The sequence below is a fragment of the Magnolia sinica genome, chromosome 15 (genome assembly GCF_029962835.1).
Source record: "Magnolia sinica isolate HGM2019 chromosome 15, MsV1, whole genome shotgun sequence".
Classification (NCBI taxonomy): domain Eukaryota; kingdom Viridiplantae; phylum Streptophyta; class Magnoliopsida; order Magnoliales; family Magnoliaceae; genus Magnolia; species Magnolia sinica.
Window position 1 is genome coordinate 486,882 of NC_080587.1, and position 13,760 is coordinate 500,641.

The 13,760-nt window shown below is 40.9% G+C and overlaps 1 protein-coding gene across 1 annotated transcript; it reads left to right on the forward strand.

Annotated features, from left to right (window-relative positions):
• The first annotated feature begins 6,533 nt into the window (after window positions 1–6,533).
• LOC131226694 (ricin B-like lectin R40G3) lies at window positions 6,534–13,468 on the forward strand. The gene is made up of 4 exons (XM_058222328.1): window positions 6,534–7,160; window positions 8,077–8,199; window positions 12,046–12,274; window positions 13,228–13,468. Coding segments are annotated over exons 1-4 (921 nt in total). The 5' UTR covers window positions 6,534–6,593; the 3' UTR covers window positions 13,230–13,468.
• Window positions 13,469–13,760: the final 292 nt, after the last annotated feature.

A 13,760-nucleotide genomic window follows, 5' to 3' on the forward strand; every position in this document is an offset into this window, starting at 1 on the left:
GTCCCCGATCGACTATCGGTAACCATTGAATAGACTTCTAATCATATCTGTTGATCGGCGCATCCAAATGGCAAGCCAATCATATCCATACGAAGATCATCATTAGGGCTAACTATCCTATGGTGTAAATCAATGTGTACACCCCATAGTAGGCCCTAGAACTTAGAAAGACCCTCCCATAGGTCTAGTATAGTAAAAACCTAGCCCTTGGGGCCATTTACGCCAAATCTGGTATTATAAAAGGGCCTCATTTGGGCACCCCCTCTCCCCATACGATTTTGCCCTAAAGGAAAGGAAGAGAGAAGAGAGAAAATGGAGAAAGAAGAAAGGAGGAAGAGAGGAAAAGAGTGAAGGTGACAAGGTAGACCCTAGATTGAGGTGGGGTCCAAGGAAATCAAACCCCACAACTCCCTACCTTGTCTCCAAGAGGAAACCCTCCTCCGCGACCGCCATTTCATTCCGTTGATCGCCTAGGTAAGATCCATCACCTATTTTTCTTGAAAACCTTATGATGAGGAGGGGTTTATATGAGATTATAACATGCAATGTTTTGCTTTAGGAATTCCGGCCAATCGACCCAAAATCCACACTCCTAGGTCGTTTCTAAGTCTTCAACGATCCATAGGTGCGGACTATTATCCTTAGGTGGCCTAGCACCAATTATAGGAGTTTAATGATTTTGTTCGTTTGGTATGATGTATTGAAGAGTCTAGAGGAAACTTATGGATGGCATGTTGTTGGAATTGTATGATTTGCATGCTTAGTTCGCATTTGATGTTAACCTTGCCTCTCGCATGAATTAGTATATGAATAACTACATGCTCCAGTGTGATCGATTTTTTCTCATATGTGTTGTTTTATGTTGTGCTTAACTCATCACTCTTATGTATTTGATCCCTTGAGGTGTAGGAAGTGAGTAACTTCCTCCCTAATCCACACCACTCACATACACCTTGTTTATGTTGTTGTAGCATGGTTGTTAGGAATAATCGAACCGTATGTTGTGATGTTTGTAAATATGATATCATTGTGCTAGTTAGTAATCTTGATGGTTGGCATGTTAAGAGTCATTCTTAAATCTTTGGATTGGTTAGGAAACTTGAGGAGAGACGATAGCCCCATTGGTAGGGCTACCCAAGGCTAAACCCATGGATTTGGGCAGGTGCGCGTGGGCGGTAGTAGTTTGACTACATGGGCCTCTTGTGCTCGATGTCGTCCGTCATGTGCTCGCTTAGCTCGTACGGTCTAGCCTATCGACTGTCCAACCCTGTGTTGTTAACCATATTTGCTCACTTATGTATGGAATCTGGAACACCCTACCACCGTTGTAGCCCATCGATATCGGATGGAATATTGATCCACAGTCTCATGAGCTGGGCATGGTGGAATGGGACAGTGTCCGAGCTGTCGGCCTATGCTGGGGTGACGCGCCTCCTTGTAATGACCGCGAGCGATCCCTTTCTCTCAGCACTCCTCGTGTGCTTGAAGTCAAGGACGGAGAACCCGACGGGATCAAGGATCGCGGGGTCTTGGCCTCACACGTTGGGGGGTTTTGGCCTCGCAACTAGTTCAGAGCATTTGATACGTGGGGTGTATCAGATTTCTAAATCTGCTGGATGAATGGACTTAACTAAGAACCCGGTTAACATCATCATTGCACGGCATTAGCTAGGTTAGCGACTCGGCAGTCGAGCTCGCTTTGAGGGAGTGTTGACATACGTGATCGTTAGACGGAGTCGCTCGAGGGAGAGTTGTAGTAAGGGCATACATCATATCATCCACCATGCATGTGCATTAATAAGATTAGTTAGGTGTTTGTGAATGATTGTTTTTTATTAAATTCTTACTATAACTGATGCTTGTTACAACTTAAGACTAATAGCACCCATTGAGTTGATCACTCACTCCCACTCTGGGATGGTGTTTTAAAACACCAACTAGACTCGCCCGTAGATGTAGGTGATGCAGGGTACCTGGAGCAGGGTGAGGTGAGCCTCGAGGAGGAGAACGAGTTCTCCTACTTCCAGCTAATGAGCGGGACCTCATCGGATCAATAGGCGGGACGTTGGATTTCTGAGTAGCAAACTCAGTCTTATTCCTTTGGACATGATATTTTTGTGATTTTTGTTGGGTAACGCCTTGGGCGACCCATCTGTATTCTTTTGGACCTGTATATATGTATATCTCTTTCATTTCAGTAGACTAGTTGTGGTTGTATTTATACTCCAAGTAATTCCAAGTTGCGCAACTAAATTTGATTAATCGCAAAACCATAAAATTTATGATAAGTGACACTCAGGAACTCGGGAGTCGAGTGTATGCACGACCCCCAATTTTCAGGGTGTTATAGGAAATTAGAAAATCAGCGGGGCAAACTAGAAATTCAGTGGGGCAAACATGAAATTCAGCGGGACAAACTAGACAATCAGCAGGGCAAACTGAACAGATAATTTCATGGCTTGAGTTGATAAATCTAAACGTATCCAATGTTCAAATGGATCACACCAAATGAAATTTTGAATTGAACTTCTAATGTTGATCATTTCTTAGGGGCACAGAAGTTTTGGATCAAGCTTATAATTGTGTTTTCTATTAATCTATGTCTGTATGATCTTATGAATAGGTTTGATAACAAACAAACATCACTGTCGGGCCCACTATGGTTTCAACAGTGGAAATCATTATGCCCATTGTTTCCTGTGGTATGATCCACTTGATCTTTTGATATGCTTCAATTTGGGGCTAAACCGTTAAAATTAGATTAAAAAAAAAAGGATGGACGACGTGGATATACTACATACATTCAATGTGGGTCCAACTGAGTTTACTTAGTACAATGGGAGTGTACTGACTAACTCAGTACGCAATCCGATTATGCTTGCTACGCCCCACAATGATGTTTTATTTGTAATACATCATGTTCAATACCCCTTCGTTTTCATCGGAATATGTATACACCAAAACCTCATATGTGGGAGGGAACCTAGACATTGAAGGAGGGAACCTAGACATTGAGTGGGACAAACAAGAAATTGAACGGGACAAACATGAAATTTAGCGGGGCAAACATTAAATTCAGCAGGGAAAACATGAAATTCAGCGACGAACACGAGAAATTGATCGGGGAAAACTTGATTTTTAGCAGGGGAAACATGAAATTCAGTAGGGCAAATCATGAAATTCAACGGGGTAAAAATGGAATTGAGCGGGGCAAACTAGAAAATCAGTGGGGCAAACTAGGAAATCAGTGAGGCAAACATGAAATTGAGCCGGGGAAACTAGAAAATCAATGGGGCAAACTAGAAAATCATTATGCTCGTTGTTTCCCGTGGTATAATCCACTTGATCTTTTGATATGCTTCAATTTAGGGCTCAACCCCTTACACACACACACACATGCGCGCACACGCATGCACATGTGTTGTGTGTATATATACGTGTGTGTGTGTGGGAAAAGGTTCTATATGGTCGAGCTCATGTGAACTCCCCATGAGGTTGAGCTGTGTGGGCGCTATCATGAAGAGATGCACCATTTCATGGTGGGCTTAGAGCTTAAAAATCAAGTTAATCCATGACTTTTGTAGGCCACACCACGTACAAAACTTGAGAGGGGTTACCTTCCATTAAGACATTCATAATTATTTTTTGGGCCCACCGAGATGTGTTTCACAAATCCACCCATCCATAATGTGTGTCCCACTTGGATGAGGGGTCAAACCAAGTTTCAGACACATCCAAATTTCAGGTGGGCCCCACTAAGTAATTTTACATGTTTTAGGTATGTCTTCATATGATTTTAGATGGTATGGCCCACCTGAGTTCCATATACGGTTGATTTTTTTGCTATCCCATAATTTAAAAGGGACCCATCAAATTCATGGTGTTGATGTTCGACATAGATCATGGTGGGGCCCACACAGCTCGACCTCATGGGGAGTTCCCATGAGCTCGACTGTATAGAACCTTTTCCTCTACTACCCTTAGCCAGTACAAAATAAAAATGGAACTACATACATTCAATGTGGGCCCAAATGAGTTTAAAATATACCCGTGCTGCGTGCTTTCTTCACTGGACCGACCATTTTCAGAAGAAAGACAAAATGCTGATAAGGGGGGCCCACAAAAAAGATTTTTTTGGTCTTTCTACGGGAAACGCAGTGAGGAAAGGGGGTGAAAGCAACGGCAGTGAAAGCAGCAGTGGAAAGGGAGAGGAAAAGCAAACAGTGGAAATGGGAGAGGAAAAGCAGTGGGGCAAACATGAGAGAGGAAAAGCATTTTCTAGTTTGCTCCGCTGATTTTCTAGTTTGCCCTGCTGATTTTCTAGTTTCCCCCGCTCAATTTCATGTTTGCCCGGCTGATTTCCTAGTTTGCCCTCTGATTTTCTAGTTTGCCCCGCTGATTTTCTAGTTTCCCCCGCTTAATTTCATGTTTGCCCCGTTGATTTTCTAGTTTGCCCCGTTTGATTTTTTAGTTTCCCCCGCTCAATTTCATGTTTGCCCCGCTGATGTCCTAGTTTGCCCTGCTGATTTTCTAGTTTCTCCCGCTCAATTTCATGTTTGCCCCACTCAATTTCATATTTCCGCCGCTGAATTTCTAGTTTTCTCCACTCAATTTCATGTTTGCCTCGCTAAATTTCCAGTTTGACCGCGAAGTGATTGAAATTGACCACGAACTGCATGAAATGGATTTTCGACCATCGACCCGATGAAATCTTGAAAAATAACTAGGTTGGCTGGCTAAATTAGCTTCTCCTACCCCAAAATCATATGTGGTAGGTTAAGTAAATCATTCTAGTTTAGGAGATATGCTTGTTAAATAAATAGACAAAGAAATGAATTAAAAGATAGAAAAATATTTTTACATACTTATTTATAGAGTCATGCTCCCCTGCGCACCTACGCACGTGCGCACCTTTGCACACGTGTCATGGGTGTCTAATCTGAACGGTCCATGTGATGCGGAATTCCATGAAACCCCATGTGACAAATTTTCACCCTGATCTAAAATTCTGTTGGGCCATAGCAAAGAGAAATGCAAATCAAGGGAGGAAAATGTTTTCATTTTTCATGGGCCGTCAAAGTTTTAGATCAAAGTAAAACTTGGGCTTGGGGGGTTTCACGAGGTGCTGCTTCACATGAACGGTTCAGATTTTGGATCCACATCACGTAGGATGGGTTCTCAAAAAAGTTCGTACATAGTACGTACGAACTGGTTCGTAGGTGAGCGTTTCCGCTTATATATATATATATATATATATATATATATATATATATATATATATATATATATATATATATTTACATAATTATGTATTATAGAAAAATGTAAGGGAGAAAATGTTCTCCATATAAAAAATAAAAATAAAAAAGAGAAAAAAGTGTATAGCACTACAATTATGACTACGGTTATAATTCGTAGCGATAGGCCCAACTTGCTAGTTTCCTTTTTTTTTTCTTTCTTCCTTGTTGTAATCCCCACCAATTTTTGTGGGTCCCATTATGAGGTATGTGTTATATTCAAACTGTCCATCTATTTGGTAAACTTATATTAAGGCTTGAGATGAAAAATAAGACAGATCTAGCTATCAAGTGGACCACACTGTAGGCAGTGGGTAATTGAACGTCTACCATTGAAACCCTTTTAAGGGGTTACAGGAGTTTTGGATCATTATGAAATTTGTTTTTCCTCTTCATCCAAGTCTTTGTGTTCCTGTGAATAAACTTAGATGGGAAGGATTTCTTACAAACATCATAGTGGGCCCCACCTGAGTTCCCATCGTCGGACCGTCCGTCAGCGCTCGTCTCTGCACGCCAGCCAGAGGAAGGCAGGGGTATTTTCGTCCTCAAATTCGGTGGCCGTACAAGGAGGTCTAAGTGCGTATGTTAAGTTTGTATTGTTTCGTAAAAACCACTGGATAAAAAGTGGGATCTACAGTCGTAAAATTTTCCAAACATCACTGTCCTATTTATATTTTTTTATTCGACGGTAAGAATGAAAACATCGCTTCGTCCGGAAACGGATTGCTACTGCCCTGCCACGAGGCCCGTGGCTGATGTTCGGTGCTCTGTGGGCCTCACCATGATGTATTTATTTCATCCATTCCGTTCATCGGTAAAAATGAGAGGGATATAAAACTCAGGTGGGCCACACCACAGGAAAATAATAGTGATTGAATATCCACCATTTAAATGCTCCTATGGCCCAATGTACTGTCCATTTGACATCCAATATGTTGATTAGGTCATACAGACGATGAAGGGAAAATACAAATATCATCTTGATCCAAAACTTTTATGGCCCCTAAAAAGTTTTTACTGGTCGACGATTGTTCAATATTTTACTACTTCTAATTAAATACAATTTCTTCCACAATTTAGTTGGTTTATTTTGATCCAACACATACCACATGTACCATCTCTAAGTGCCTGCGTATGAAACATCGTCTACCGCAAGAGTATCAAATAACTCCCAATTTATTAACGGTGTGAAACACACACCATAAACAATCAACGATCATAAGCACCCACACTCTTATAAAATGTTCCACTCTATTCTCCACATCTTCATCTTCCCATAACTACCCCTGAAAAACGATGGAATATCCATTCGGCCATCCCAAACACCACCACCACCACCACACACCAGAACGACGACGTGAAGAAGAAGAAGAATACCCACCTCCACATCATCACCACCCCAACATTCCTCCACCTGAAAGACCATACACCGAAACTCCCGAATATCATCGCCCTCCTGAATTCCAAAGGCCGTACACTGAAAATCCCGAATACAATCGACCCCCTGACTTCCCACGGCCATACACTGAAACTCCTGAATACCATCGCCAACCTGACTTCCAAAGGCGACCTCAGTCTGAATACAATACCCCTCACTTTCCGCAAGAATCACAAAACTACCCTCCACCGCCCGTGCAGCATGTCGCCCACGAGGTGAGGCCTGAGTTCGGGAGAGAGTCGAGCGAGCATCATCATCGCCACAATCCGTTCTCGTTTATCCACCATCACGGGCATGAAGGAGGGTCGGAGGGGCCGAAGAAGCGGACCGTTAGAGTTTACTGCAAGGCAGAGCAGAATTACTCTCTTACTATCAGAGATGGGAAGGTTATTCTTGCGAGGGCTGATCCGAACGATGAGTTCCAGGCATGGATTCCAATTTCTCTTTTTTGGGTTTTTATTTTTATTCTTAAATTTATCTGGGTTTTGGATCTTGAAAATTTTCGATTTTTATTTTCTGTCATATGGTTATTATTAGGCATTGATTCCCATTTCTCTTTTTGGGTTTTTATTTTCTATCATATGTGTTTTTTTTTTTTTTTTTTTTTTTTTTTTAAAATTTTAACATCAGAAATTTCGTATGCAATGTTTGTTTTGTTCATCTGGGGCTTTGTTTTTTTATTTTTTTTATTTTTTTATTTTAAATTTTTCCATCAGAGTTTTGGGTTTTTTCCTTGTAGCAGGCTTAGGGGTCGTTTGGATGCCTGTAAATGGTTTAAGTTTTAAATTATTTGCCTGTAAATCATTTACAGTTACAGCCTGTCTGTTTGGCTTTAAGCTGGTAAATCATTTACAGTGTTTGGATAGCCTGTAAATGGTTCAGATCCTGTAATTGGGTATTCACACCCGATATAGTTTAGAGAAATAATTCGTTGTAACACATTCAAATTGCATATAAGAGTGGATTTTAAAGTGGATCATTGGGTTAAGCCGTCTGTAAATGATTTACAGGCGAAAAGGGCCATCCAAACTCAGACTGTAGGGAGAGAAATCCTGGGTTTTTCCCAGTAAATGAGAAGGGGCAAAAGGCTGTAAATCATTTACAGGCGAAAAGGGCCATCCAAACTTAGACTGTAAATGATTCACAGGTAAATCATTTACAACTTGCCTCATTTAGAGGCCTCCAAACGACCCCCATATCCTCTCTCTCTCTCTTTCTTTCTTATATGGGTTTTTGGTTTTTTTCATCTGGGCTTTTTACCTGATATCTTTTCATATAAATGCAATGCTTTTTTTCTGTTCCATCTGGGTCGTTTTAAATTTTTATTTTTATGTGTTGCAGCACTGGATAAAGGATGAGAAATTCAGCACAAAGGTGAAAGATGAAGAGAGCTTCCCTAGCTTTGCTCTTGTCAATAAAGTTACTGGTCAAGCCATAAAGCACTCCACCGGTGCTACCCACCCTGTAAGTTTATGCTCTTTAATTCTACAGGAAAAAGAAAGGGAAGAAATCAATATTGTTTTTAAAATTTTAAAGAGATGGAATTTCAGTATAATGTAGTCTCCTCAAGTTATTGCTTCATCTTGATGCTAGAAAGCACAAATGGGTTTGTTTTTTTGTAGTGTTTGTTTCATGAGATCTACAATTCATGCCCATTTTACACTCTGTTTTGGATTTTATATATCATTTTAATGCATTAGAAGATCATTAAAGTAGGTTCTTCTTTCAATTATGTATTTTCTCTAATAAATATAAACTTGATCTACATTTTGGAGTATGAGGAGGACTTTTGCTACATGCAGAGAAGCCATCCCAATCCCACTCATCCCTCATTTGCCATTACAGAATTCGTGCAAGACGAAGGCTGTTCATCAGGTGGGGTGCACTGTCTATGTCCGGTAGCATCAAAATCAGGCCAGTCAGGTCATCAAGTGGGCACCATGTGCATTTGAACCTGTGGTCACTTTTTTTTTCAATGACTGGATCAGCCCTACTCCAGGCCATGAAAAATACATGGTGGGACCCACCTGATGAATGGCCCTCGTACTTGTGCTATATTGCATGTATGGGAGATTAGGATTCAGATGGCCACTGCATCTCTGAGTATGTGGAAGAAGTGAAAGTGAAAATTTTAGTAGGCAAACAGGAGATTTGTCAAGCCTGGAAAGCCAAAATGTAACTTGTAAGCCTAAGTATAATATGACACGGGTGCGAGAGAAAGCTTTCCATCAAGTGGACCCTACTGTTTAGATCTCGTGGCTAAAAATTCAGGTCATCCATACAAATGGATAGGCTAGAAACTTTCAGTTATCCCATAATACAGGGGCATTTTCACACTGGGCTCGAGTGGGGTTGCCCGTGGGATGTAGGTGTACACTCGGAGTGGGTGGGGCCTCGTGTTCGAGACTCCTCGCTGGGGGTGATTAATGCGCATTTCACACCGGGCTCGAGTGGAGTAGCCTGTGGGATGCGGGGATACACTCGGGGTGGGCAGCCCGTGTGAGGCGGTACCCATGTGATTTGGGGCCCACGAGGGCGGTTCGGCCAAGGCCCTAACCCATGAGATGTGGAGCTTGGGCTATGAGATAAAGGGATTAATTCGCCATACTTTAACAGTTCGGGTTTTTAGAGCAAGTGGTTAATTGTCCCGCATCAAATTGGTATCAGAGCGGGGGAGGTCTCGTGTTCGAGACTCCTCACCGGGGGTGATTAATGCAAGGGCATTTTCATACTGGGCTCGAGTGGGGTCGCCTGTGGGATGCGGGGGCACTCTTGGGATGAGTGGCCCGTGTGAGGCGGTACCCATGTGATTTAGGGCCCACAAGGGGGGTTCGGCTGAGATCTTAACCCATGAGATGTGGGGCTTAGGCTATGAGATAAATGGATTAATTCGCCATATTCTAACAGTTCGAGCTTTTAGAGTAAGTGGATAATTGTCCTGCATCATCCCATGTGTAACAGAAGATCTCATCAGTGTAGCCCACATGAGGAAAGCTCAAATCTTGCACATGGCACACCATACCGGCATTTGCATGGATGGGAGCAATAAGCTCAAATCTTATCAAAGATGTTGTTGCTGTGTTAGAACGAATTCAGTAGCCTTGAAGCACAAAAAACGTGTTCAATGGTATATGAAAGTGCAAAACTTTTCTTGTGGGTGCTAGTCCTACCTCTTGAAGAAGATCCTTTGTTGGAGAAGAACTACCAAACCCTCAACCCTTTAGAGGATGATGGGCACCCCTCTCTTTATACAAAACCATTATTTTTGAGGAAGAGGGAGAGCACAAAAGTGTATACGCAGGTGGACCTTATGGGGCTATTTATAGAGCTCCATAAGGTGAAAAACCTATGGCCTCATTTAATTACAAGAGATCCCATCTTTCTCCCATGCACTAAGGAGGTCTTCGTGCACATGTGATTCAATCATTCTTCTTCTTCGTGCACATGTGATCCAATCATTCTCCCATTGACTAAGGAGCTCTTCATGAGCTCACACCCATTTTTAGCTACAATGTTTCCATCCCTCCACAGCGTCATCACCATTCCATTAGATGGGCCTAGGTCTTGAAGTGTACCAATCATGTAGAACTTGAAAATATACTGTTAGATTTGTGCTTGCCCACAAGCCAAAACTAGAAACAGCTTAAGTAAATAAAAAGATTTTGTTTTTCATTTCAAAATTATTTTGAGAAACTTCCTTTGGACATAAGGATGACATTCTGACTTGACTGGCTGGCCGATTGCAAACGTTGTCCTTCCATTGTAAAAACCATTCTCCATTACAGAAACTGTTCTTTGTGAGACCTAGTTAGAAGAGTTTCCAACTATGGGCATAAACAGTTTTCCTTTTGCATAGCACAACTGTAGTCTGGCATCACCCCTTTGTTGGGGTCTATTTGGCAATGCATCAAAGTCATGTCAGGCGAGAACACAAAATCCACGCACTACCCTATTGTCCAGGGACTAACAAAAGTAAGGTGTTCCGTATATGTTACGATATGGCCGTAAAGGCCAATACGTATAAGTAACAATTGTGACTATTACGTGATACGAGGGTGAAATGGGGCAGTTGCTTTTTTCGGGACCGTATTGGCCGCCACGGGGCATAACGACTGTTACCCCTGTAACGGTCGAAAAATGATAACTTTTATTTTCTATTTAAATCCATTTTTCTCCTTAATTTTTCACTTTTTTCATTCCAAAAGCTTTCCTAGATTATTTTACATCAGATTTCGACCACTCTTATAGATTAAAGCGATTTTGGCGAATAGAAGCTCTGAGGGCCATTATTTCAAAAAATCGAAAAAGTGGTATTTATGGCTCTTTTTTTTTTTTAAAATAAAAATAAAAATTACCGATTACTAGTTTTAATTCTTGATTGCGATGTGTAAATATTAAAGACACATAACCATGTTCATAAATTCACCAAATACAACACTCTCACCAAAGAGTGGACCTATGCTACCATAAACATGTTCAAAATAAAAAAAATGAATACATATTTGAAATATTTATATTATTTTGGAATATCTAAATGTTCTTCTAGAAATTTTTTGGATTTTTTTTTTTCAATTGTTGTGTGGGTCATAACGGTCGTTACACTCCCATATCGGCTGTTATGGCCAATACCCGTATCGGTAACGGTGGTGACTGTTACGGCCACTGTTACTGATACGGAATACCTTGGACAAAAGGTGTGGTAGGGGTGAATGCTTTCTGAATTAAGATCAGGGAGCACCCCCTCACACAAGTCCGATCCGATGTGCCAACTCTCTGTTTTCTGCGCTCACATTCAAATGTGAGCACCCATCTCTAATTGGCTGTTAAGCGATCATCAAGTACAGTGATGACCTTAGTTGATGCATTGCCCAAGCACATTATCGGTTGCGAACTTCTTTATGATGTCAAGTAATTGCAAGGGCATGTCTTTTAGGGTCATCGACTGAATCAATTACTCGCAACCATCTCATCATTATAAATTAAACAACTTATGTGAAGCTCACATAACCCTTGAGATGCGGATTAATTGGAATGAGGGCAATTAGTCTGATGGTATTGATGCGTTGCCAAAACATAACATAGTCAATGTGGTGTGATAAGCTAAGGGCTAAGGCAACCTGATTGGCTTTCATAGGACACACAAACCAACAAAAGAAACAATTGAGAAGGCTATCCTCTTTGTTTTGTGGTTTAATAGAGGGTGAGGGTATCTGTTTCTTTGTTGATATTTCAATAAATAGAGCTTCAATCGATGCCCCATCTTAAGCTTTTTTTTCCCCTTTCTTGCCTGTGGTTGAAAATCCTTTGCAGGTTCGGCTGTGGCCGCACAATCCGGATATTCTTGATGAATCAGTCCTGTGGACGGAGAGCAAGGACACAGGCGATGGTTTCAGGGCTCTAAGAATGGTAAACAACATCCGCCTGAACTTGGATGCTTACAATGGAGACAAGGATCATGGAGGGGTACATGATGGCACCATTGCTGTGCTATGGGAGTGGAAGAAAGGAGATAACCAGAAGTGGAAGATTGTTCCTTACTGTAAGTTTCCGAATTGCCATAGCTCTTTATAGATCTCCTCGAATAAAGATTCAAAAAAAAAAAAGAGGAGAAGAAGAAATAAAATGAACCCATTCCTACTCTCTCTTAGTTCAGGAACTAGGACTGTATTTTTCCAATATTTAATGTTTCTTTCATTCATCTAAGGCATGATAATTGAGGTTAATAATTAAAAAAAAAAAAAGAGAGCAAGAGATTAAGGGTGCACTTGGAAGCACCAAATATCATGATTTATTGGTCTAATTTGGTGTAAAATTTCCAGAGGGTTTTATCATAGATTGCTGATGTTTTCAGTACCAGGGTAGCTTTTGCTCACAATCTTAGAGAGATAGGTGCCATTTCTAGAGGGCCAAACATTTTGTTTGCTTGGAGGGATATGGACCCAACCCTCTCTTCAGACTGCAGGTCCTCTAGCTATATTAGGGCTTGAGCGGCCTTCATTGTATTTTGGGAATTCTCTCCCTCTCCTTATTTTAGTGAATTGTTGTATTCCTTTTAAAAAAATGGTGCAACCAAACACCACCCTAAAAGAACCCAAGTTTCTATCAAAGAACCTTGAATATGTGCTCTTTGCTTTCTTCCATATACAGGTTCATTTTAATTTCCAGATGTAACAAAAGAAAAAAAAAAATGAAGTTTGAATTTCAAGCATTTTTGCTCTGGAATGCTGGTGGGGTCCACCTTGATGGATCCATGTCGTTCATTTGGTGGGGCCTTTTGTGGATGGGCAATGCCTTAGAAAAATCCACCATCGGATGATTTTAGACAGCTGGTAGAAGTTGAGAGAGCATACCTCTAGGAAACATATAAACATGAATTCTTTTGGTTACAGGAAAATGAGATGGACCATTTTCTATTAGCTTCTTTTTTTTTTTTTTTTTTCAATGATGGATGATATATCTAAGATTCTCTTTCATTTCCTCTGCTGCATGCAGGATAACTGTAGCAGTATGTTGGTGAGTGGTCGTATCAGGTAAGCTTTTATAGCTGTTTAAAGAGACCTACCTTTGCAGAGAAGGCTGTTTCTTTTCTTCACTATGTTGGTGTTTTTCATCGAGTGAAAGACTCTTTAGTTGTGTTGGACTGTTTGGACCTGTATCTTTTATATTAACTTGTGTTGCTTTGAAATATGGGTTTGAAGATTATATCTTTTATATTAACTTGTGTTTGGACTTATATCTTTTATGTTACTGTTTGAGCTGGTCATTCCTTTTTTATTTATTTTTATTTTTTATTTTATTTTATAAATCAACTTGTATTGTTATGAAATGTGTTAGAAGAGGGTGGCCTGAGGCCGACAGTGGGTTGGATGTGTAGTCAGAGCCCATTGAGGTCTGTTTGTTGGATAATCATTTGAGAAAATTTCCACAAAGAGGTAGCAATCTTACAATCTGATAGGTGGGGCCCACTGATGGATGGACCGCAGCCAAAAAAAAAAATGCTGGCAAATGGATGGTTATGAACCAAA